This window comes from Equus quagga, chromosome 3 (assembly GCF_021613505.1).
Source record: "Equus quagga isolate Etosha38 chromosome 3, UCLA_HA_Equagga_1.0, whole genome shotgun sequence".
NCBI classification, from domain to species: Eukaryota; Metazoa; Chordata; class Mammalia; order Perissodactyla; family Equidae; genus Equus; species Equus quagga.
Window position 1 is genome coordinate 3,489,935 of NC_060269.1, and position 22,560 is coordinate 3,512,494.

Consider the following 22,560-nt stretch of genomic DNA (forward strand, 5'->3'; position numbering starts at 1 on the left):
AGAATCCGGAGCTTCCGTTGGGTCTGACTTTCTGCTTTTGGCAGGTGTCACACCTGCCTGCTTCATTCATTTTCCTTGTGGCTTGCTTGGCCACCCTTTACCCTTCTTGGTTGGAACTGAGTGTCAGAGTAAGATATGGCAACAGTGATTCCTAGGCAGCGAGCACTGAGCAGCAGTACAGAGACCCCCTCACCTAGCTCCAGAGAGGCCTGCAGGAGTGTCACCCTCAGGGCTGCGTGGCCTGTGTCTGGAGAGGCCCTACCCGACCGTCTCTGTGTCCCCTGTCCCTCACTCTGCTCATCAGCATGCTCACGCTCTGTACACTGGCGTTTAGGGGCTGCTGCGGAACCTGGGACAGGAACAGCAGGTCGTCTGGGTGGGGGCGTGGCCCTCAAGTCAGCAGGGAGCCCTCCAAGATAATAAAACACCTGCCCCATTATTGAAGTGCTGGTCATTCGCTAGTGACAGGGACAGCTGTGCCCTCTGTCAGCATGGAGGAACGGAAGGACGGTTGGGGAGAGTCAGCTCCAATCTCCTGAGCGCCTGCTGTGGGCTGGGCTCCGAACTAGGCTCTGTGCCTCAGTTTATGTGGGCCACGGGACACAGGACAGCGCATGCCATAAGGAGCACTTTGCTCCAGCCGCCAGCCCCCCTCCCGCCCTCGTGCCCATTTGAGGTCTCCGCCTCTGTCGACCGCCTGCTGAGATGTGCAGGTGGATGCCGTGACGGGAGGCAAGTGTTCGGGAGTGATGTTCTGGGCGGAGGCCCTGATGAGGCGCCTGTCCTGGAGGAGGAGGGCGTGCGCTCTCATGGTCCGAGCATGCTTGGCTGGGCCCTCAGCGGCCCGCGGGGGTCCTGCCCTGGCCGGCAGGGACAGAGCGGCCGCAGTGTCGGGTTCTCCATGCCAAGGCCTGGGGGCGCAGCGGCCATCGGCAAGCTGGCGCTGTCCGTTTTCTGTTAGTACGCTCGAGAGGAGTCGCTGTTTTGGTACCTGAGTGTTAGAAAGGGAAAGACAAAAGACGGGCCAGAGGGTTGAGTGGTCCCCGGAAGATGTGAGGGCGTAATTCTTGTGCAGATAAAGACAGCCCTGCGTGTTTCCCGTGTCTCCGCAGTGTGTTCGTGTTGGAGGCAGGCGGTGCAGATGCCACTGGCAGAGCCCGCCGCCCCTGGGGGGTGGGGCCTGCTGGTGGGGCGGGGCCTGCTGGGGAGGTGGGGCCTGCTAGAGGGAGTGGTGCCTGCAGGGGGAGGTGGGGGTCTGCTGGAAGTGGGTGGAGTCTCCTGGGGAGGCGGGGCCTGCTGGAGGGGGTGGGGTCTGCAGGGGAGGCGGGGTCTGTTGGAGGGGCGGGGTCTGCAGGGGAGGCGGGGTCTGTTGGAAGGGCGGAGTCTGCAGGGAAGGTGTGGCCTGCCGGAGGGCGGAGTCTGCAGGGGAGGCAGGGTCTGCCGGAGGGGGCGGGCATCCCTCTGCGGAGACAGTGCCGGGCCTGGGCTCTGTGCTGCTTCGTCCTCTGACGGACGTGCCCTCCAGCCATGCGCCGTCCTTTCCGCTTGTGGGGGCGCGTTGCCCTTCAGGTGCCCTGTGGAGGCATCACGTCAGCGCGGGGGGCGCGGCCGCTCGGCGCTGTCAGCCTCGCCCCTCGCTCGTGGTGGTTGCAGACGTCTTCTCATCGCCCTCTGGGATGGGCGGTAGTTTATATTATTTCCCACATTGATCAAAAAGCAAAAAACTTTGAAAACTGGAATTTTAAACTTCAAAAAATGTCATTTTTTAAAAAAAAGAAAAGCCGCCCATCTGCTTTTAAACTGGCGGAGTCGGAAGTGGTTTGAGAGGCGGGTGTTGGGGAGCCTGGGAGGGGCCCCCTGGCTCTGCCCTCCTTCCGCGTTGTTTCTCCTCCCACCGCCCGGTCCGCAGGTGGATCCGGGGAGCAGGGACACTCCCCTGCCTGGGCCGGGGCCGCAGAGCGCCGCGAGTCCACCAGGTGGCGCTGCAGGGAAGCCCCATCTGCCTGCCGGCCTTCGGCACCCTCGGTTTCCTGGTCTTACAAGTTACTTTCGTTTGTCAGTTGGATTTCTAAAAACTAATAACTTAATATTTTATACCCACGACAGAAGACGGTACTGCTTTCCTGGAGGTTTTACGAGCAGAGTAGCTAGTACAGACGTGTATCCTTCCGTCCCCAGCTCTGCCTGTGTCGCCTTCAGACTTCTTTCCACCGTGTTGGTTTTCTTCTGTTTTCTTTTTAATTCCAATTCGGTGGAAAAGTAAAGCTTTTCACTTGAGGGGAAAAGATCCTAGTTTGTGTTTATTATCAGACGTTGCTGCTGAGGCTCGGGTGTTTTATTTGGAGCGTCTGGGACGCACCCTTCTTTCTTTCGTTGCTCCTTGATCTCTTAGGGTTCCTTTTGTGGCTGAGGTTGGTTAAGCAGCTGCCTCCTTTTTTTCCACATACATGAAGATTATCTAGTACAAGTAGACACGAGAAATTTTGCTCCCTAAAATTACAGAAATATTGGTAAAGATTAAATATGCTTTGAAACAGGTAACCTTTAAATTATTTAATAGAACATTTTAAATTAAATGAGCCGGGTCACTTGATCTCAGCACTTGTGTGAAGATGTGTCTTTTCTCTGACAGCAGATCTGGGCAGGGTGCGTCGCCTTGTGCGTCGCACCCTGTGTCCAAAGATGGGACTCATTCCACCATCCTTCTCTCCACAGACACACAATCTTTGCCAGCAACACTTCCTCTTTGCAGATTACAAGCATAGCCAACGCCACCACCAGACAGGACCGATTCGCCGGGCTCCATTTCTTCAACCCAGTGCCCTTGATGAAGCTTGTGGAGGTCAGTGGGTCTCTGCCTGTTCGCGTCTGCCTGCTCTGCCAGCTCAGGCCTGCTTCTCTGAGTCACACCTGCTCTGGCACTGGGGATTGCACTGAAAGGATTTTAATGGGAGGGAAGGTTGTCCTTGTGTTTCTCTGGCCGCCGTCTGTCCTTTCAGAGCCAAAGGAAGAAAAAGCAGCTAATACCCAGGAAGGCCCTGTGCTTTGTTTCTTCGCATCCCTGTGTTCTGGCCCCTGATGTCCAGGAAGGCTGCTCACTTTGTGGAATGTTATTTACTTGTTTGTGCCAGAGCTGATGGGCAGTGCAGAGAGGGTCAGACTGGGGGGCAGCACTGAAGACCACTGGCTTGATGGGACCAGGGGGAGCCACATGTGCTCACATTGTCTCATTGAGGTCGGTTGGCTCCAGGCTGTAAATGGAATTCGTATCAGACAGCCTGGTGTTACATAAGAGCCACTGTGCCACCTTGTCCGTGGTTCCTGGCACGATCTCGACCCCATGTAACAGGGCCTTGGTATTGTCCCCAGATGAGGCACGTCTCCTGTATATGTGATCAGAGCTATTGAAGCAGCTCCTGACAGCCATGGACCTCCTGACCACAAACCCTCTGTGGGGACGTGGCCGGGGAGGACTGCCCCAGCGTTCCTGCGGGGCTGCTGCTGCTTGCTCGGAGACTTAGGGAGCCACAGTAGATCATTTGCACCCGAACTGTGGTAGCTTGCCTTTTCGGGGGGACTAATGACAGGGTCTGCGGAGCAGCCGCTATTAAAGTAGCATCTGCTCTGGGCATGAGAAGGTCCTGCCATGCGAAGTGTGGGGGCTGTGGGGCCAGGCAGACCTGGGCCAGCGGGGGCCTCCTGGAGAGCGGCTCGGGGTCCATGTTCCCCCTGCCGCCGGCTCTGAGCCCCTTTCTCCCCTTATCTCCTCATACCCCCTGGTCTCAGCGTTCCTTCTTGTTTAACAGTGACTGTATTTTCCTGTAGTTTCTCTCAGGGGACGACTCTGACCCATCTCACGATGGGAACGTCTCTGTTCCACTGACGTTGCCGCTCAGCTTCTGCCAGTTGACTCCACCCCCTAAGGCTGTTTTTGAAGTTGAGGAATGAAGGGGAAGGGTGCAGGGAACAGAAGGAAAAGCATTTATCCTTGTGCAGGAAAGAGCAGAGAAGCAGGGTGGAGGGGTCAATGTTCCAGTCGGTCGGGATTAATTACCTTCTTTAGTTACTGGACCATGCACGCCTGTGCTTTGGAGATAGAGACATTTTATAGATTCACTTCAGACTCTACTGTTTTCCACTGCGTTTATCTGCTAACGTCCCTCTGTGTCTCTGGAAATGTAGCACGTTGGTTGTTAACAGCTAAGGCTTAGCGAATGTGCGCATTTTCTAGACAATGTTTTCTAACAGTGCTGTTCTCTCTTCGGTTTTTATTCTTGAACTTTAACTCTCACATATGTCTTGCTGGTGGTGAGCACCAAAAAGAATTGTAGCGTAAGTTGATTGGCTCTTCTCTTTTGTGTGGAACTGGACTCATTTATGTCTATTTTTCTCCCAGACTCTGTTGGGATTATAAGCAGAGTATCTGCAGCACATTTCTGTTTATGAACGAATGAATAAATATCCTTTCTGTTGAACAACTTTCAGTATTCACTTCTTTAAACCAACAAGTTACTTTTAAACCCCATGGGGAGCTGCCTTTGTCTTGGCTCCGTGTGTCCAGTTCTGATGGAGACTTTGAAGGCTCTGCACAGGTGGGTTTGTGCCGCCCGCAGAGCGGTCTCTGGCCCCTCTCGCCCCCTGCCTTCTCCCCACCTTCATGGTGCTCTTTCTCTGTCCACTCGTCTGCCTCCTTGGTGTCGCAGCAGCCACCAGCCCGAGCTGGGAGCACACTCGCATGAACGGTCCTCATGCTCCTCGTGAGCCCAGCACCCTTCGTCCTGCACGGACTAGCTCCCTGTGGCCTCCTAGCACAGCGACTGCGGGCCACAGACACCGCCCGTCTCCCGGGGACAGGCTCGGCTCGGAGGGCTGGGGGACGCGCCCAGCTCGTGGGAGGGGCTGAAGCAGAAGCAGAGCCTGTTGGCTATGATTCTTGTTGAAGTTCCTTAACTCGCGTTTATGTCACATATTTATGTGTCTATTTTTTTATGTTTAAACTTACCTGAGTCTCTCTCCATTTACCAAAATCTAATTCCTGACGGGGGAATTCTGTTTTCTGAGGGCTGACTGCCAGGCAGGGGGCCTGGGGCCGCCCCTGGTGGGTGCCAGCAGCCGCCTCCAAGGAGGCCAGGAGGGCTGCCGGGAGCCTTCCTGGTGCCTGGCAGGTGGCATCCCAGCTGTAGGCCCTGTGTGCTGGCACTGGGAGCCTTCCTCGTGGGCTGAGCCTGTTCTGCAGCGAAGGGAGCTGTCGAGGTTGGGGCGTCTGTGGGGCGAGGGTGGAGTCCTGGGGAGGATGCTTGTGACCTGGGCCTGTTGCTCGGTTCTCCTTGTAGCAGGAGGCGGGCTCCACAGAGCACTTCCCTGCAGACCCCCCTCGCCTCCCTGAAGCAATCAGCTAGCAAGACCCCAGCACAGCCAGCAGCCTCCCCAGTGCTGCAGCCTCCTGGAGCCGCACTGAACGCTCTGCCTCCTAGTCTCACTCTGTTCTTCTCCCCTCGGGTCCTTGAGGTCAGGGAGAGGTTTCAGTGTCATTTCCAGTTCAAGAAACATGCCCGGGGGCACTGGGCCGGAAGTGGTGCCAGGGGATTTGAACCCAGGCCTGTGTCAGTGACAAAGCCTGTAAACCTCGCCTGCACACACACGCACGCCTATACTTTGGGCCTTGGTTTTGTGCGGGCTGCAGTCCTCCCTTGTCTTAAAATGAACATTTCCGTAAACTTGTTATTTCTGGCTTGAGCCTGCCTTCTATTCTGAGACTAAAAGTTGTTTTTGCCACCTGAGTGGACCTTTCGATCAGTGTTTCCTTGAACCGCTCTTGAACTCGCTGGCCGGCTCTCTGGTGATGATCATCTCTGTCTTGCATCTCCAGGTCATTAAAACGCCCATGACCAGCCAGAAGACTTTTGAATCTCTCATCGACTTCAGCAGATCCCTGGGGAAGCATCCTGTTTCTTGCAAGGTAGTGATGGTACCTTGGGTGGACTTCTTCCTGACGGGGGATGGTGCACGTGTCCCGCGGGCCTGTGACAGGCTATGCAGAGCCAGCTGCCCTCCCTTCTGGTTTGCCTGCCAGGAAAGCCTCCTCAGCACACCTGAGGCCTCCGGCGGATGGTTTGGATCCAGACAGCACCCAGGGCTTCCCCCAGAGTGAACTCGGGCTTCTCCTGAGCTCGGCCTTCGTCCTCTGGGGACGGCTGTTTGCCTGCACCGTTTCATTTCCCCATCAGCTTCAGCATCTGCTGGGCCGCAGGAGCCGGGCTGTGGGTGTCAGGCCAGCCCGTGTCCCCTGCGTCCCCAGCGGAAAGCCAGGCTCTGCTTCAGGAGGAACGCCGCAGGTGGTGGGGGAAGCAATGAGGCAGAGGCCGAGTCCCCGGTGGGTCAGCGGAAGGCTGCTTTCGGGTTGGTTGGTTGTTCAGTGAGAAGCCTGGTGGGGCGCGGAGCCCGCCTCCTGCGTCCTCATGCCCGTCTCTCCACCTGCCTTAGTTCCGCTGCACTTCCTCCAGAGCTCAGGACCACGCTTCCGCATGATGAGGCAGCTTTCTAAAGGGGCATCCGTGTCAGAAGTGCCACACCACTGCAGATTTTTACAAACAGGCCGTCTACTTTTCTGACCATGGTCTTTTGTATCATTGTGTTCTTCTCCTAGCAAACTTTTGCTCTCTAAAATAGTCCCAAGTGGGAGCTCATAGTATTGCATTAACCCATGAAACCCCTGTTCATGAATCATCAGACTACGTCATCTGTTGATGGGACCCCAGTAGCCAAAGAGACCGGGGACTGGCCATCCTCCCAGGCCAGGAGGACAGTGTTATTAGAGATCTTGTTTTCTCTTTGTTTAGTTCTGTGGTTTTAGGTCCTGTGGATTGTTAAAAACCACACTGATCCCAGATGTCATTGTTGTGTTGTCTTGCCGGTTTATGCTGTGATAGTGGCAGGAAGGAGTGGTGGTGTGGGAGGGAACAGCAGTGTGGCGCAGGCCAGAAGCTGGGCATGAGCGTGCAAGGGCGGGCATGGGCCAGGGGTGGTCTTGGATCCATGGAGTGATGAGCTGTGCTCGCGTGGAGTGGCCCCAGCAGGCACAGGGCTGGGAGCTCTGGTCCCGGAAGCCGCCCTTGCCACGCCAGAGCAGAACCATCTTTCTCTCAGCAGCACCTTTGGGCTTCCTGAGTCTTTCTGGATCAGGAATTCAGGCCCTTGCTACATGAGGCAGCCGTGTGAGACTGGGCTTTGTGGACAGTGGGGCAACAGGCACACGGTGTGGGCAGGTGTCTCCTGGTGGCCACTCAGCTGTGCCGCGCTGCAGGCATGCTGCGCCACGGGCACCAGGAGCGAGGGCAGCTGTGGCTCCAGGGGGACCTTGCTGAAACAGCTGTGGCTAGATTTGGCCAGTGGAACTGTAGGTTCCCCACACTCGATAGAGGAGAAGGGAAGGGCATTAATGTGCCTGGATGGTGTCTTTCTGCATAGTGAGGCTTCACGGGAGAGCGTGGCGTGAGAAGGTGAAGGCCGTGGGCTCTGGGGCCAGCCTGACTGGGTCAGGGCTGGCTCTGGCATTTATTAGCTGTGCGGCCTGGGCAAGCTACTCAGCCTGTCTGTGCCGCAGTGTCCTCTGCCTCGCAGAGAGGTAATAATAGTGGCTGTCTCACAGGATTATTATGAGGAACTAATGAATGAATATTTGTTAGGTACTTAGAACCATGCCTGGCACATAGTAAGGACAGTGTATAAATAGATTTAATAAATACACGAGTAATGATAAATGAGTATGAAATGCCAAGTGTATGATTACATAAAATTAAATTGCTTCACTAAAGGACTGTGTCTCTTTGCCCTCTGCCGGTGTCGTGGGAGGATCAGCCCCTCTGGTCCTCAGCAGCACCGAATGTTACCAGGATGGAAAACCCTTTGCCGGTGATCTTACTGGCAAAATGCTGTTTTGTTCTAATGAACTTTCTTGGATTCCTAGTGATTTTAAATATTTTGTGTTTCAGCACTTTTTCCTCGTTGAGCTCATGAGCTCTTTATGTAGACCATATTAAGTATCTCTATGAAAAGTCTGTTTATAATAATTGGAGCAAATGTTTTTCCCAGGCTGCTGTCTGATTTCCAGCCTTGTAAGTGGTGCATTGCAGGCACTCGGGTACCCTCTCCTGAGTTCCTACAATAACCTTTTTGAAGTTGAAAAGTGTTCTTGCCCTCGTCATAAAATCAGCGTCATTTCATTCATACAATCTTGGTTAAATTGGTGAAGCCCTTTTGTGCCTCTCTGTGTTCCTATGGAGAGGGGAGTGGGGTGGCTTCAGCTTGTCCGAATAAAGGAGGTGCAGGTCCCTTGGCTTCACTCCCTGTCCACACAGTACAGTCAGGTCAGCTATCAGAGGATACAGGAGGCTTCTGTCGTTCCGATGTCCAGGGCTTGCCTAGCTGTGCTACAAACGAAACACCAGGCCTGGGGCCAGGTGAGGATTTCTGCCCGAGGAAGGTCACCGCCTGTGTTAAACGTGGGGTGCAGTGCACCTGATGGACATCAGCGCCACATAAGTAGCATCAGACAGTTACCAGCCTGGCCTGCCCCACAAGCCCCCGGAAGAGATGAGCAGAGATCCCACTCTGGCCTCCAGGAGAGATGGTGAAGTGTTGCCACAAGGAGGAAATGATGAAAGGGCTGTGCGGTCCAGGGCAAGGGTCTCAGGTGGTGTACTGCCGGGGGACCACTCAGTAGTCCTGCACGAGCCCCAACCCCACCGTTCAGCCCGTGCGCCAAGTGGGCAAATCCTGAGTGGCCCGGGCAGGGCTCCAGGGAGCCCGGGGGTGATGCTCCTCTGAGGATTGTTCCAGATGGAGTGTTACTTTCTCCAGGTTCCTTTTGGGGTGAGGGAGAGGAGAGGAGGGCAGGGGCCCCGCTGCACGTGGGGCTGTGTGCATAGCATATAGGTTTCCTGGTGTATCTTGCTTACTGTGGTTTCATGGATGAGGCTGAGTTTCAGAATGAAGTGTGGTCAGAGAGCGTGAGAGTGGGAGCCCAGGTCTGCTGTCCCCGAAGCCGTGCTCTTTCTAGTGACTCCGCCACCTGATCTGCCTTTATTTCAGAGTGCAGGGGGCGTCTGGGGTTCTGTGTGTTTTTAAGTACTGTGATTGTTGGATAAACTGTCATGTAATACAGCAGTAAGGCTATGCTGGCACCTTGAAATGTCCAGCTTGAGAACTGTGGGCAACATGATCCGGGTGAGAAGGGCGATCTGTGGCTTCACAAGGGATAAAGTGCCGTGAAAATTCACTGTTATTTTTCTCTCCTTAACCAGGACACGCCTGGGTTCATTGTGAACCGCCTCCTTGTGCCATACCTCCTGGAAGCGGTCAGGCTGTATGAACGAGGTAGGCGTCCCGACCTGGCCGACCGGGAGCCTCGGGCCTCAGCCCCGGCCCTGCTCTCTGGAGTTGTCACGCAGGGTCTGTAGGAGGGGCTGGGCCATGCACAGTCGGGAGGACCATCCATGCTCTAGCCGAGTGACTCAGCTGTGCCCGGGGCCCCACTGCAGGCCCAGCCAGAGCAATTGCATGGTAGCCCAGGTTTCTATCCTGGATCTCTGCTTTTGGTTAAAAGGTTATTGCTTAAAATAATAATAACAAGGTAAAAATCACTAGGCTAGGGAACCTTTAAAGTTTGTTAAGGTTCCAAGATTGTGACTGTGTGACAGGTGACAGGAAGTAACTGTGGTGGGGACTGTTCTGACTCCCCCGTCGGTCCCTACTGAATGATGCAAGCATGCAGGTTTGTCAACCTTGAGAACGGTCTGCAATGTTTTCCTCAGTGCTTGTTGATTGACAAACACTGATTGTCCCTGTTGTAGACTTGGTCCCAGATTACAGAAGGTCGTATACTTCCTGCCTCCTTCCCCACTGCATTTCTGGAAGGGTGGCCATCCTGTCTGCTTCCGAGGCACAGGTCCCAATAGGACTGGATGACAAGCGAGTGTAATTGTGTTTGGTTGCTTCATTCCCAAATGCTTGCTCCAGAGAATGTCATGTTTGAAACAAAACATTTACACCAGCTCTTCCGGAGATGAAAGCACATTTGCTTCCTCAAAATGTGCTTTAAATATTAAAACTTTTCTGTTTCATAGAAGCGTTTGCCTCACTTTTGCTCTGAGATCAAACGCGACACCTCTGCATTTATCTATCAATACGCCCAATTACCCCTCACAGGGTGCGAAGCGTCCTGCCTGACCTTGGAAGGCAGGGTTTCCTTGCCTGTTCTGGAGCATGGGGAGCCCCTCTGGGTGGTGGTTTCCTCGCTGAAATGTCCTGTCCCTTTGCTGTACTTGCGCATGTCTGGCTGTAAGTTGAAGGCCAGGTTCTCGTCTGACCCCCAGCCAGGTGACCCTTTCTGGGCAGGTGACCCTCACCGTCACCTGTGAGCTGAGGCTGGAAGGGGATCTGACCCCATGGGCAAGCACTCGGTTTGCCTTGGCGCTGCCCTCAACTCCTGTCACTGCCGTCCCTTGGCCTCTTAGCCCGCAGCCCTCATGGGGCCTGTGAGCCGGAGCACATGCTGCTGGAGGAGCCGGGTGCCCTGACTGGGCGGTGCTGTTTCCCAGCAAGCCCATCATGGCCTGGGCTCCCGTGTTGCACCCGGGCTTCTCACCACGTCCCCTCTGCCACCTCAAGGCTCTGCCCTCTTCCAGCCAACACAGAGTGGGGCTTCCATGCCCGCCCGCCGCTTTCCGTTCACCTGCTCTTCTGCTCGGAGACCTGAAGCCATCTTGGATTACCCTCCCTTGCCTGCCACGTCTGCTCGTTTGTCGCTTCATCTCTCCCTGTCGTCCCCGCTCCCCTGCCTGTGCCGGTCAGCTGCCTCAGCGAGGTCCTCCTCAGGCAGCAGAGGACTTCACGTCCCCTCTGTCTCTTCCAAACCCACCGCCTCTGCTGACAGGCGTCACGCCGTCCACGGGGGCCAGCAGGAGGCGCACGCCAGCCACCCCCACAGCCGGGGAACCCAGCCCGGCAGCAGAGTCGCACAGTGGCGACACCCTGAGTGTGCTTAGCCTGGCCTTGTCCGGACTCGTCTGGGGAGAAAGTCTCTGTACAACGCTGTCTGGGTCAGCCTGGGCTGCTGTGACAAAATACTGTAGACTGGGTGGTGGGTACAACAGGCACTCATTTCTCACAGTTCTCGAGCTGGAAGTCCAAGGTCCGGGAGCCAGCACGGCCAGGTTCCGGTGGGGGCCCTCTCCCCATGCAGATGGGGAGCTTCTTGCTTTGTCCTCACACCATGGAGAGCAGACAGAGGGGACAAGCTCTCTCCCGACTCCTGCAGGGCACTAATCCCATCACGGGGGCTCCACCCTCATGACCTCATCTAATCCTGATCACCTCCCAGAGGCCCTGTCCTGATGCCATCACCCTGGGGAGTAGGGCTTCAGTGTATGAATCTGGGGGGACACACACACTCGGTCCACAACAGACATGACTGATACCCCTGGAGCATGAGTGCTTTGCATTCACAAGATGCTGCGATTGGGGTTGGCAGGACGCTGCTCCTCGTGGTGCGGGCTCGTCAGAAGGATGTGTGGGCATCAGAGCTGACAGTCATCTCAGCTGGTGTCCACTTGGGCCTCGTGGGCAACGGTCCAGCTTCCAGGATTCCACAGGCCCCACCAGTGCTTCTTGCCAATTCCTCGTGGTGTCTGGGGGCGCTTCACGGCCCCTCACCACTGCTCTGCCACTGTGGCTCGTGGTCCCTCAGCTCCTGTCCTCACTCTTTCTGTTGCTCTCGTTTGTTCCCACTGTACTTGAGGCCCGATCGGTGGGGTTGGTCCCCTTCATCCCCCGGGGTCAGCGGTCACTCTGCAGACCTTTGACCAGGCTGGTGCCCAGTTGCAGATGGCTGACTGGTCAGAGTCAGCTCTGGCAGGGTGGTAGGGCCACATGGTTAGCTCCCCTTGGCTGATGCCCGGGAGTGTCACGAGCCTGTCCCCCAGTCACTGTATGACATCCTGCTCCAGACCTTCAGCGGCTTGTGCTAGCCCACCAAATGCACTGCCCTTGCCAGGGACCTTCCTTCTCCTCACCTCCGTCCCTCCCATCACCACCCATCTCACTCCTGCCTCGCTCACAGGCCCCACCTGAAGGTCCTCGTGCTGCACGTGGATCTGCCTGTGTTGTAATCCTCCGTCTGTTCCAGCTCTCCCTGAGGCACGTGCCCCTCTCTCCCGTGCCGCCTGGCTGGTGTCCTCCCCCTGCTGCTGTCTCCTGTGGCACTGGTACCCGCGTGCTCACGTTCATACCTGTTTTGTCGTAACCCTCCATCCACTCCAGCTCTCCCTGAGGCACGTGCCCCTCTCTCCCGTGCCTCCTGGCCGGTGTCCTCCCCCTGCTGCTGTCTCCTGTGGCGATGGTACTGGGCTCACCTTCATACCCAGGCGCTTGTAGGGACAGGCGCCAGTGGCTGTTGATAAAGCAGGGGTGGTGGCTGTGCTGCCCACCGTGCCGGTCCTTGTTGCTGTGGCCCTGGTTTGTTGTTAACGCCAAGAACGGTGGGCGGCGGTGCCGACGAGCCACCAGAAGCCACGTGTTGGAGCAGGTCCCTGGCTGCCGGGCGCACAGATAGAGGCTCTGGGAGTTCAGCCAGCGGGCTGGTCTCTGTTGCTGGGGTTAGAGCCCTGACCTGGGCAGCCCCCGTGGCCCTCCTCGGTCGACGCACGATTGTGTGCGCGCACATCTCGGGGGAGGGCGTCGGGTTCTCAGTGGAGAGCTTGGCTGCAGAAGCTGAGGCACCATGGGTCTGGAACACGGCACCACATCCACTCCCACTGCGCTCGCCAATCAGTGTCTTTTATTTCTCTCTCTTTTCTTTTTGCCTCTTTTGCTCTGTATGGCTCAGAACAGAAGTTCTAGAGCTGCCTTTGTAAAACTGTTCAGATTGTTTTCTGATATGCTGTGTCTTCACATTGTGTTTTGAAATAGTCCAGTGAGTCTCTGAATCTGGAATTACAGTCTTGCCCCCAGGGCTCACTGTCTGTCCTTGAACACAGATGAGGTTAAAGGCTGCAGGTGAGTTGGAACCGTGTGCTGTGAGGGGTCCATCCCCTCCTGAGGGGAGATGGCCAGAGCAGACTGACCAGGAGACGAGCTCAGGGAGGCTGCAGCCAGGGCTGTGGGAGGTGGGCATGAGCCAGACGGCTGCCGGTGTGCGTGTGGGGTCTGCTCTGTGAGAGGACACTCGAGCAGAGGCCTGCAGTTGTCTGTGCACAGAGGGTGCCCAGCACTGCGTGCTGAGCCAGAGAGGCCAGCAGGGGTCTAACACCGGAGAGGCTTCTGGGTCCCGGACTCCTCCCAGCAGAATCCACTTAACTGCCCCGTTCTTTCTCCTTCCCACCTTTGCACTGCTGTTCCCACCGCCTGGAATGCCTTTCCCCCCACTCTTCCCTTGGGATTCTCTCCAGGACGTCCCGGCTGGTGGTTTTGGTGAAGACACAGCAGTGTGGGTAAAGCTCCCATCTTTGTGCACACAGAGCTGTGTGAATCTTCTTGAATCTACATGAGTCTCCAGCTTAGTTAGGATGAAACGTTTGGTTTTACATCGAAGTCCCCCCATTATGTCAGGAGTACCTGATGCTTGTTGTGTTTGTCCCAGTCCAGGGCTCTGGGGCCTGGCACGTGACAGGTGTGAAAAGCGGTTGGATGAATGAGTGGGGCCCCCTGATGCACTGGCGTCTGTGGTCGTCTTTGCACTCTGCTCTCTACGGCTGACACCCAGCCGTGGGCCTCAGGGTCCTCTGGTCGGCCAGTAAGTGCAGTACTGCCGATGTCACCCAGAAGAAATGTCTGTTGGTATTTCAGTCACCTTGACCTGCCTTGAAATCTTTAGGCATTACTTTAGGACTTCATATGCTTTTGAAAAAGAATGTCTGTAGACGTTTAAGTAGTCGCTGTTCCTTGTGCCTAAAATCTGAAATATTTTTATATTATATGAAATAAAATCTGAGTATTTTAAAGTTTTTTTTCTTAGCTTTAGTATACTTGACCATTTATTTAATGTTTAGGACAAAATCCTAGATAGCCACTTGTTACAGACTGTTTCCTTTCCTGATTTTGGAGAAAGGGGACACGTTTTTCTCTGTAAAGACCTCTTGTGGCCTAAGGACAGTACGTTAAGGATAAAATTCCAAGGAAGAAGCACACGGGTCCTTGTCTTCTTCTGCTCAACACTCTCAAATGCGCGGGCAGTTCCGTGTCAGGTCTGGGCTTGTCTTTAAATGTTATCTTGACTGAAGGGTTATGTGAATGCGATTCCACAGGAATACTCATTACTTGTAAGAAATGAGAAAGAAAGCTGGGGAAAAAAGTACACATACAATATGTACAAAAACATGAGTTATTTTATGTTTAGTTCTTTTCTTTTTTGAAAAAAGTCCATTTATCAATCAAAAATATGCTCTGGCTCTAAGTGCTATTTTATAAATCATTGTGGAGTTGGAGCATCCCAGTGTGTTGGAAAGTACGAGTGTCTCCAGGCTGCAGGGCGTCTCTGGGAACACTGGCAGTGGCCTAGAACACACCTCTCAGAAGGGCTTGGCGGAATAGCTTCAAAAATCTGGTGACCTATTTGGCATGTACCTCAGAGACAAAATCTACCCACACCAGAAATCCTGACTCCAGATGTGTTTTGAATCTGCAAATATGTGGAACTCCAGTAATTCTGGGATAACCGCATGACGAGGAGAATTGTGGGCACGATGGTGGAGACTCAGTGCTGCCCTCTTCCTGTAGGTGACGCATCCAAGGAGGACATCGACACGGCTATGAAGTTGGGTGCCGGGTACCCCATGGGCCCATTTGAACTTCTCGATTACATTGGGCTGGATACCACAAAGTTCATCTTGGACGGTAGGAGTTGGAATTCTCTGTTGTCTCTGTAATTGGGTTGAGGTGGTCTCTCAACTATGAATTATAAGCCTATTTTAAAAAGAAATTATAAGGGGTCTTGGTGGGCCTTCAGAGCCCTGCCCTGCCAGCATAAAGATTCAAGTTAGTAGATGGCGGGAGAAGGAAAGACGTGACTGCCTGGTGTCTCCTCACATGGTCACTTTTTTTTTAACTTTTCATTTTGAAATAATTATAGCTTCACAGGAAGTTTCAAATATAGCACAGACAGGTCCTGTGTGCCCCTCTACCCACTTTCCCCAGTGGCCCCATCTCACATAACTGCAGTCCAACAACACCAGGAAGCTGACATCACTACCCCGTGTCCTTCCGCACAAGTGCCATCTCTGCAGCCTCCACTGCAGTCGAGATACCCAGCGTTTAAAAATGTGTCCATTTCACTATGGTGGCTCTGAGGACAGGGTAAAAATAATTACTGAAATCGGACTACTGAAGTTGAATGTAGCTCATACTACCAAATTTCACAAAAATAGTTATGTATTTGGGAGGAGCAAAGAGGGTTCTAATTGAAGCGTGAACTTTTGAATTTTATGAGGATGCAAAATCCCAATGGCAGCAAATTCAGATTTTTAGCCTGTGTTCTGAAAGTTGTTTCACTGGGCCACCCAGGGGTCCAACCAGCAGGTTAATGGGTTCTGTTTGTGTCCTTGGGCCTCTGGCATCAGCGATTTCCAGGAACGGCCTGGGCCAAGAGGAGGGCCATGGTGGAACCAGGATTCAAGCAGTGCAGCCAAGGGCAGAACACCTGCTCTGGGGCCCGTGTGGCTGCGCCAGCTCAGCCTGCCTTCGGTCTCTGCTGGTGCTGGCCCGAGCAGCTCTCCCACCACAGAGTGGGGCCTTCTCCCCAGGCTCTGCCTCTAGACTGGCCCTGGGAATGCCAAACCCAGCCCTTCATCCTAAGCCCTTTCCCTTCTCTCAATAGGGTGGCATGAAATGGATGCAAAGAACCCCTTGTTCCAGCCCAGCTCGTCCCTGGATAAGCTGGTGGCGGAGAACAAGTTTGGCAAGAAGACTGGAGAAGGATATTACAAATACAAGTGATGCGCAGCTTCTCTGGCTCCTGGAGGAACCCTGGAGCGCCAGCAGCCCTCGGGTGCCCAGGAGCACCCTTGGGTCAGAGTTTCCCTCCCATGGCACAGTCTGTCCTGTGTGCATCTTGATTGTAATCTCTCTGAAGTAATTATTTACACTAGTTACAGTAACGGCAGATTTCTCCATTGAGAACGAATTCCCTTTTTTAGTCTGTTTGTTTCTGTGTATTTTCTAAAAAGCTTTACACCCTTGGTGCCTTGGAGCAAATATTTCTTCTGAACCTTGTCATTTTCGTGAATAATTGCCTGAATTCGTTCCCTTGTGAAGGGAAGCACTTCCTCCGGGGGCATGCTGTGTCCATCTCTGCTCGCAGCAGTGTCGAGAGCCATCGCGTGTGTATCTGAGGCGCTGCCATGAGCAGCTCTGGCCCGGGCCTGCGCCACCACTGGCTCCTGCTGCTTCAGGCCTGGCCCTGCCTGCCGGGGGTGACGTGAGATGTCGCGTCCTTCTCCAGCTCATCCTCAAGACGCTGCTGCCAGAGTGGGGGGACCATCTCCCGTGCCTGGTCTGCAGGAAGAGGTTTCATTCACACCTGAAATCTGAATGACGACTGTCTGTCTCTCTTTTTTCCGTGACAAATCATTGATGCAAGCTGCCTGTAAATCGACTCTAATGAAATGCAGTCTTTTAACCTATGAAAATTTGAATCGAAATAAACACATGTATAATTTAAAATCATAGTGTGCTTAAATGGTTATAAAAGTAAAGAGTGATCATTTAGGGAGGAATGTCCCGCATCTTCCCGGGCCGGGGTGGCGGTCACGTGCAGCCCCCGGCAGCTGCCACTCCAGCCTTCTTACCAGGAGAGCGACCACAAGGGCACAGAAGACAGTGTTTAAGGAACATCTGTTTCTTCTTTGCCAAGAAAGAAAAGTAGTGCAACATAAGCTTCTTTTGATCACTGGCTTGAGAAAGTGTCTTCAAGATGGCAGTTTGAAGCTGGAAGAGCATCAGAAACCCTGAGGGCCAGTGGCCTCGTTGGCACCTTAAGTGTTGTGCCCACGGGCTCCAGAATTTTGTAGCAGAGCTGGGATTAGAGCCAGGTTTTGATGATAAAATTAAATACAAAACAGCAAATTTGAAGATCTCAAATCCAAACTTTCAAACAGGACTGTCCTCGAAATGGCCAACCCGTCTGGTGTCCTGGGTCACAGTTCTAATGGTTGAGAGTTTTTTCCACTCCATTTCATGACTGATAGAAGGGAGTTTATTAATTTTTTTTTTACTGGAATCTTACCATAACATAATGGGAAAATAAATATGTACATATCTTTCTACCACAAATAGAGCCCGGTTTAGGAAACTTTCAGGTTATTCTTATGTTTCCTAACGAGAAAAGGAAGCACCTGTGACGCCAGCACCGTTTCCGTGACTGAAGGTTACCCTTGTGGTCTGCTGGCCGCCAGCTTGTGCTCAGGCTGGCGCTGACCTTTGACATGAGCCCTGGGCTTAGGGGCTTCACTTCCTCTCTCTCTGACAGGAGTGCCCGAAGGACGTGGGCCCTTGTCCTGGAAGTGGCAGGGCTCCTTCTTGGCCACTGCACTGCAGGAAGGAGGGATCTCGGGGTTGGGACCGTCAGCCTGCCAGGACTCGGGGCTGGGGGCAGCCATCCTTGCTGGCTGAGGTTTTCACAGGCATGTTTAGCCTGCCTGAAAGGCCAAAGGCCTGGCCTCTAAACATTCTTGTGTCGTTTTCAAAAGTCTTCTCCGGGCATCATGTTTGGGATCAGGAGGGAAGTCTGAACATCCTCTTCTTAAACACGGAGTTGAGAGTGGCTTCTCAGCGCCATCCCCAGGCCTCTGCTCCGCGGGTGAGCACAGCTGCTTCCACCGAGAGCTCCGTGGGGAGAAGGAAGCACCAGTCAGGTCCTCCGCTTCCAAAGAAGGACCAACTACTGCTGGTGGCCACCGCCTGGGCTGCAAAGGGAGCCTCAGCAGGAAGCCCCAGGGGTCTGGCAGCCGCTGTTCAGGAGAGAGGGCGAGTCGGGCGGAGCAGCAGGGCCTGGCTTCACTGCTGCTGTCCACTCACCTCCCTGAACTCTCCTTCAGACAGCACCAGGGGTCTGGGTCAGATTTCAAAAGTAACTCCCCGTTTTTAGTCAAGAGGATGCTTTCCCCCTTCTCTCCTGCCTTCCCTCTTAGTGATGTTTATAGTCCTGTAATAGAAATGAAAATTGAGATTAAAAAGAAAGCCAGAGGGCCGGCCCCATGGCCAAGGGGTTGAGTTTGTGTGCTCCACTTCGGCAGCATGGGGTTTCACTGGTTCAGATCCTGGGCATGGACCTAGCACCGCTCATCAGGCCATGCTGAGGCGGCATCCCACATAGCAGAGCCAGAAGGACCTACAACTAAAATACACAGCTATGTACTGGGGGACTTTGGGGAGAAGAAGAAAGAAAAAAAAAGAAGATTGGCAACAGATGTTAGCTCAGGCGCCAATCAAAAAAAACCAAACATACAGGAGATTTCTCAAAAAATTAAAAATAAAAATACCATATGACCCAGCTATCCCACTACTGGGTATTTACCCAAAGAATGTGAAATCAACAATTCAAAGAGACTTATGCACCTCTATGTTCATTGCAGCATCATTCACAACAGCCAAGACGTGGAAGCAACCTAAGTGCCAGTCGACTAATGAATGGATAAAAAAGATGTGGTATATATACAATGGAATACTACTCAGCCATAAAAAAAGACAAAATCGTCCCATATGCAACAACATGGATGGACCATGAGGGTATTGTGTTAAGCAAAATAAACCAGAGAAAGATAAACATAACATTCACATGATTTCACTTGTGGGGAAGATAAACACATGGACAGAGAACAGATTAGTGGTTACCAGAGGGGAAGGGGGTTGGGGGTGGGCACACAGGGTGAAGGGACACATTTATATGGTGACTGACAGTATGCAACTGATATTTCACAATGTTATAAACTATTAGGACCTCAATAATAATAATAAAAAAAACCCATAGAGTTGATGAAATGGCTTGTTGAAAAAAAACTAACTGAGCCTCTGAGCATAGCCAGCACCTGGATTTCAGTTATGTTTAGAAGGTGGAGTTCTCTGGAGGGTAGTGTTAGTGCTTATGAAGATGTCTTTGTAAAATAAGAATGGTGGCCCTTCAGTGTCCGTAAGATTCCCTGTTAATAACAGTTTCTCAGGGAGAACAGTTGGCCGACTTCTTCTCAGTTGTCAGGTCTGTTTCCAGTCAGGGCTGTTGAATGGCACAGCGTGGGGCTCTGGTGGGACCAGATCTGGGAACTGAGGAACCTCATTCTAAAACACCTGGGGGTCTAAAACGATTCCCCACTGGGTGCCATTGTATAGTAAGCCTGCTCACTCTAACACGCCAGCTTTCAGAACGCGTTTGAGGCTGGGCCACTGGTGGTCAGAGACTCTAGAACTAACGTCGTTAGTTACGGCTCCTACAACATGCGCTAATTGGGCTTTCTCTCTGGGTTTGCAAGTTGTACTTTTCACACATTTGAAACCAGCTTTTGTCTTGTTCCACCTTCTTTTAATCCCTTTAACATTTCAACCTAAGCCACTAACCAATTAAGTCTTACCAAAAATACAAGGAGTGGCTATAATTTTGTGGGACTGATTTTCCTGTAAACAGGCATTGATGTGACATAAATAGTAATCTAAAAAAATGCTTTGAACGGTGGAAGCATTGCTGTACTTTCAACCCATTTGGTTGTGTGAGTTCTATTATTAAGGTAAATCTCAACATTTCATAGTTGCAGTTTTTATTTCTATGGCAGAACAAATTTTAACTCCTGAAAGAAAATTTGCATCGATACAAATTCTATTCAATGTTTGATTTAAAATCGCCAAGTGTAGCTGTTACGGAATTAATCCATATAAAGGATTAACACCATGGGCTTTGGAATTAAACAGACTAGGGTTCTAGTGCTCAGCTCCACCCTCTTTAGCTGTGTGACCCAGGGGGCTTATCTGTCTTCTGGATATATCTGGTAGAATGGGCAAAATGATGGAACCTATCCCATAGGCTTGTCAAGGACCAAATGAGATGCTGGGTATCAGGTGTCGAGCACACTGCCTGGCCTAATGGGCTAGTTGTGACCAGCGCCCTTCTCTCTGCCGACTTTGGAGGAAAGCCATACTTCCTGAAAACCCACAGGCTTACAGAGAGTGCTGGACATTTTCCACCTGGGGGCGTGGGCGAAGACTGGGAGCAAGCCCGAGTCTTCCTAAAGAGTCTTAGAAGTCAAGCTGTGGGGCCTCCTGGTAAAAAGATGAGTGCAGGAGCCCCATATGCCAGCACTCCTCCTCGGCAGCCGCTTGACGCAGAAAGACCAGGTTCAGAAGACAGGAAGCTGAAGCCCGAAACAAGTGCTGGGGGAGGAGGAGACGTTAGACTGTCTCGCTCGGACAGCTGGGCCCCTCAGTGGCTCATTCCCAGCTCTGTGGAGGTCTTGGCTACACCCTGGGAGGGTAGATTTCCAGAGCTTTTTAGCCTCAATGTTAAAGCAGCGTGAGGGTGCTGAGCACCCGTGGCCTCCACCGTGCGGATGGGTGGCGCGACCGGGCGGGCATGCCGTTGTCCAGGCCCGCTGTGGTCAGCCCTCGGAATACAGCTGGGGAGAAGAGCCCTCTGCCCTCAGGCTGCTTCCCCGAGTGAGACGCTCTTGCTGATCTGGTGTCAGATGAAAATGTGCCGCACAGCAGAAGGAGTCGGCAAAGAGCTGCCGCCCCACATCCGAGTTCTGGTGGAGACGAGCCTGTGCACATACCCTCATCTGCCGACCCGCCGTGCGTGGGGATGCTGAGAGGGAGGCAGCTCCCCTGGCACTCCGCCTCATGGTGGATCCTGCCAGCGGCTGGCATGACGTTGTTACAAGTCATAGGCCTATGGTAAAGTTATGAATGCTGATGTCTCGATTTTTCTCTATTGTCCTCCCTTTCTTGTTGAGTCTCATGTGTTGGGGGTCGTCTTCTGCTAGGAGAGAACTAGTTCATAGCATCCTTTGGTTAAAAGCACAGGTAATCCCAAATGCTGGGAGGTCTGGGAGGGACAGCACATCTCACCGCTGGGCAGTATGCAGCCCCTGCTCACCCCTCCCCTGGGAACCAGAGCCTCCTCGGGTCTCTGATCCCCGCTTGAAATTCCCCATGCCTGCTGACCAAGAGACCTTGTTCCGGGGGAAAGACTCTAGGGGAGAAAAGAGACAATCATCGTCAAGTTTCAGAATGAAAGTTGGAGTGGCCACAATGTTGAGTGTTGCATTTGGGTCCAGAGGACACGCAAACAGGCCAGTTTTTCTAAGGGCTGCCCAGATAGGTTAGTTCTCTCAGACTAGGTGCCAGAGGAGAGAGCAGGCCAGCTGACGGGAGCCTTCGAGCTGGGGCAGGTACAGTCTGTGCCAGACGCCAGCACATGGGAGGCACATGAGAGAGCTCGCAGGCACTGCTGGGCGCTCGTCCACCCCGTGGGCAGCAAGCTGTCTCCAGGGCCGGCACAGAGGGCAGGCTGCACTGCAACCGTGCTCCCTTCTCCAGCTGAGCAGTGGCTGGCTGAGCTATCTCTGAAAGGACCTGTGTGAACAAACAGGCCAGTTTGTGGGGCTCCATCTGACTGGTTGCCTCCCACCTTCTTGCTGATGGGAGAAAGTATCATTACAGCGTAGAACACAATTCAGTGATTGCACTGAGTTCAAGTTCTGAGACTATCCAGTTAAAGGTGAAGAGAAAGTGACAAATTCCTTTGTGACTACAGAGGAACGGTTGTGCGGTTCGGTCTTCATATGCAGTGTTCTCGTTCCATCTGGAAATGATACATTTTCTATCAGTTTCTCCCCTACATATTAAGGAGATCAAGAATTTAATGAACTTAGCCGGTAACATCTCACGGGGTTATAAATTAGGAAAAATACTTAACGAACACATCAGTGTAGATGACCCAATAAAATCCAGACTCTGTCCCTTTTGTATAAGTATTTCCTTGATTGTTGCTCCAAAACAGATTGGTTAGTCCTGGTTACCAACTGCTTCCATGGGCAGAATTATGCTCACATGTTCTATGGCTACAGACAATACAAAAACGTTTTTTAAGAAGGACAAGAAATTTAAAACAATTCGAGGGGAAATTCACATATTAGTGGTTTCCTCTGTGCTGGCATCTCCCTCATTCACCTGCCACCCTCCCTTGTCGAGGTCAGTGAGACCCTCGCTGAGCCCCCAAGGAAGCGTGCTCAGAGGGGTGCCCCACACAAGAGCTGTAGGAGTGGACACTGTCCAGCTCGATGCGACTCCAAACCTGGGCTTTGCGCCTCATCCCGCTGTGGGAGCTGCTTGCTAAAGTCCACGTTGCCCTGCAGGGGAGAAGGATGTGGCCCGTTACAGCAGATGCAGATGGCGAGCAGGGTCACCATCAGTGAAACATTTTTCTAGTGTACAGTCATTTCGGCGTAGCCCATGGGCAGGCGCTCAGGAGAATGCATGCAGTGAGTGCCTCGACCCTTTCTTTGTCAGACCCGTTGACCGAGATCC

The 22,560-nt window shown here is 53.1% G+C and overlaps 1 protein-coding gene across 1 annotated transcript in view; it reads left to right on the top strand.

Annotated features, from left to right (window-relative positions):
- The window catches only part of HADH (hydroxyacyl-CoA dehydrogenase), a 32,010-nt gene extending 15,297 nt beyond the window's left edge, over positions 1-16,713 (top strand). Inside the window, exons 4-8 of the mRNA XM_046656683.1 lie at positions 2,716-2,842; positions 5,870-5,959; positions 9,303-9,375; positions 14,773-14,889; positions 15,869-16,713. Coding sequence (XP_046512639.1) covers positions 2,716-2,842; positions 5,870-5,959; positions 9,303-9,375; positions 14,773-14,889; positions 15,869-15,987 — 526 coding nt within the window. The 3' untranslated portion in view covers positions 15,988-16,713. The remainder of the gene's footprint in view (positions 1-2,715; positions 2,843-5,869; positions 5,960-9,302; positions 9,376-14,772; positions 14,890-15,868) is intronic.
- The last annotated feature ends 5,847 nt before the right edge of the window (positions 16,714-22,560 follow it).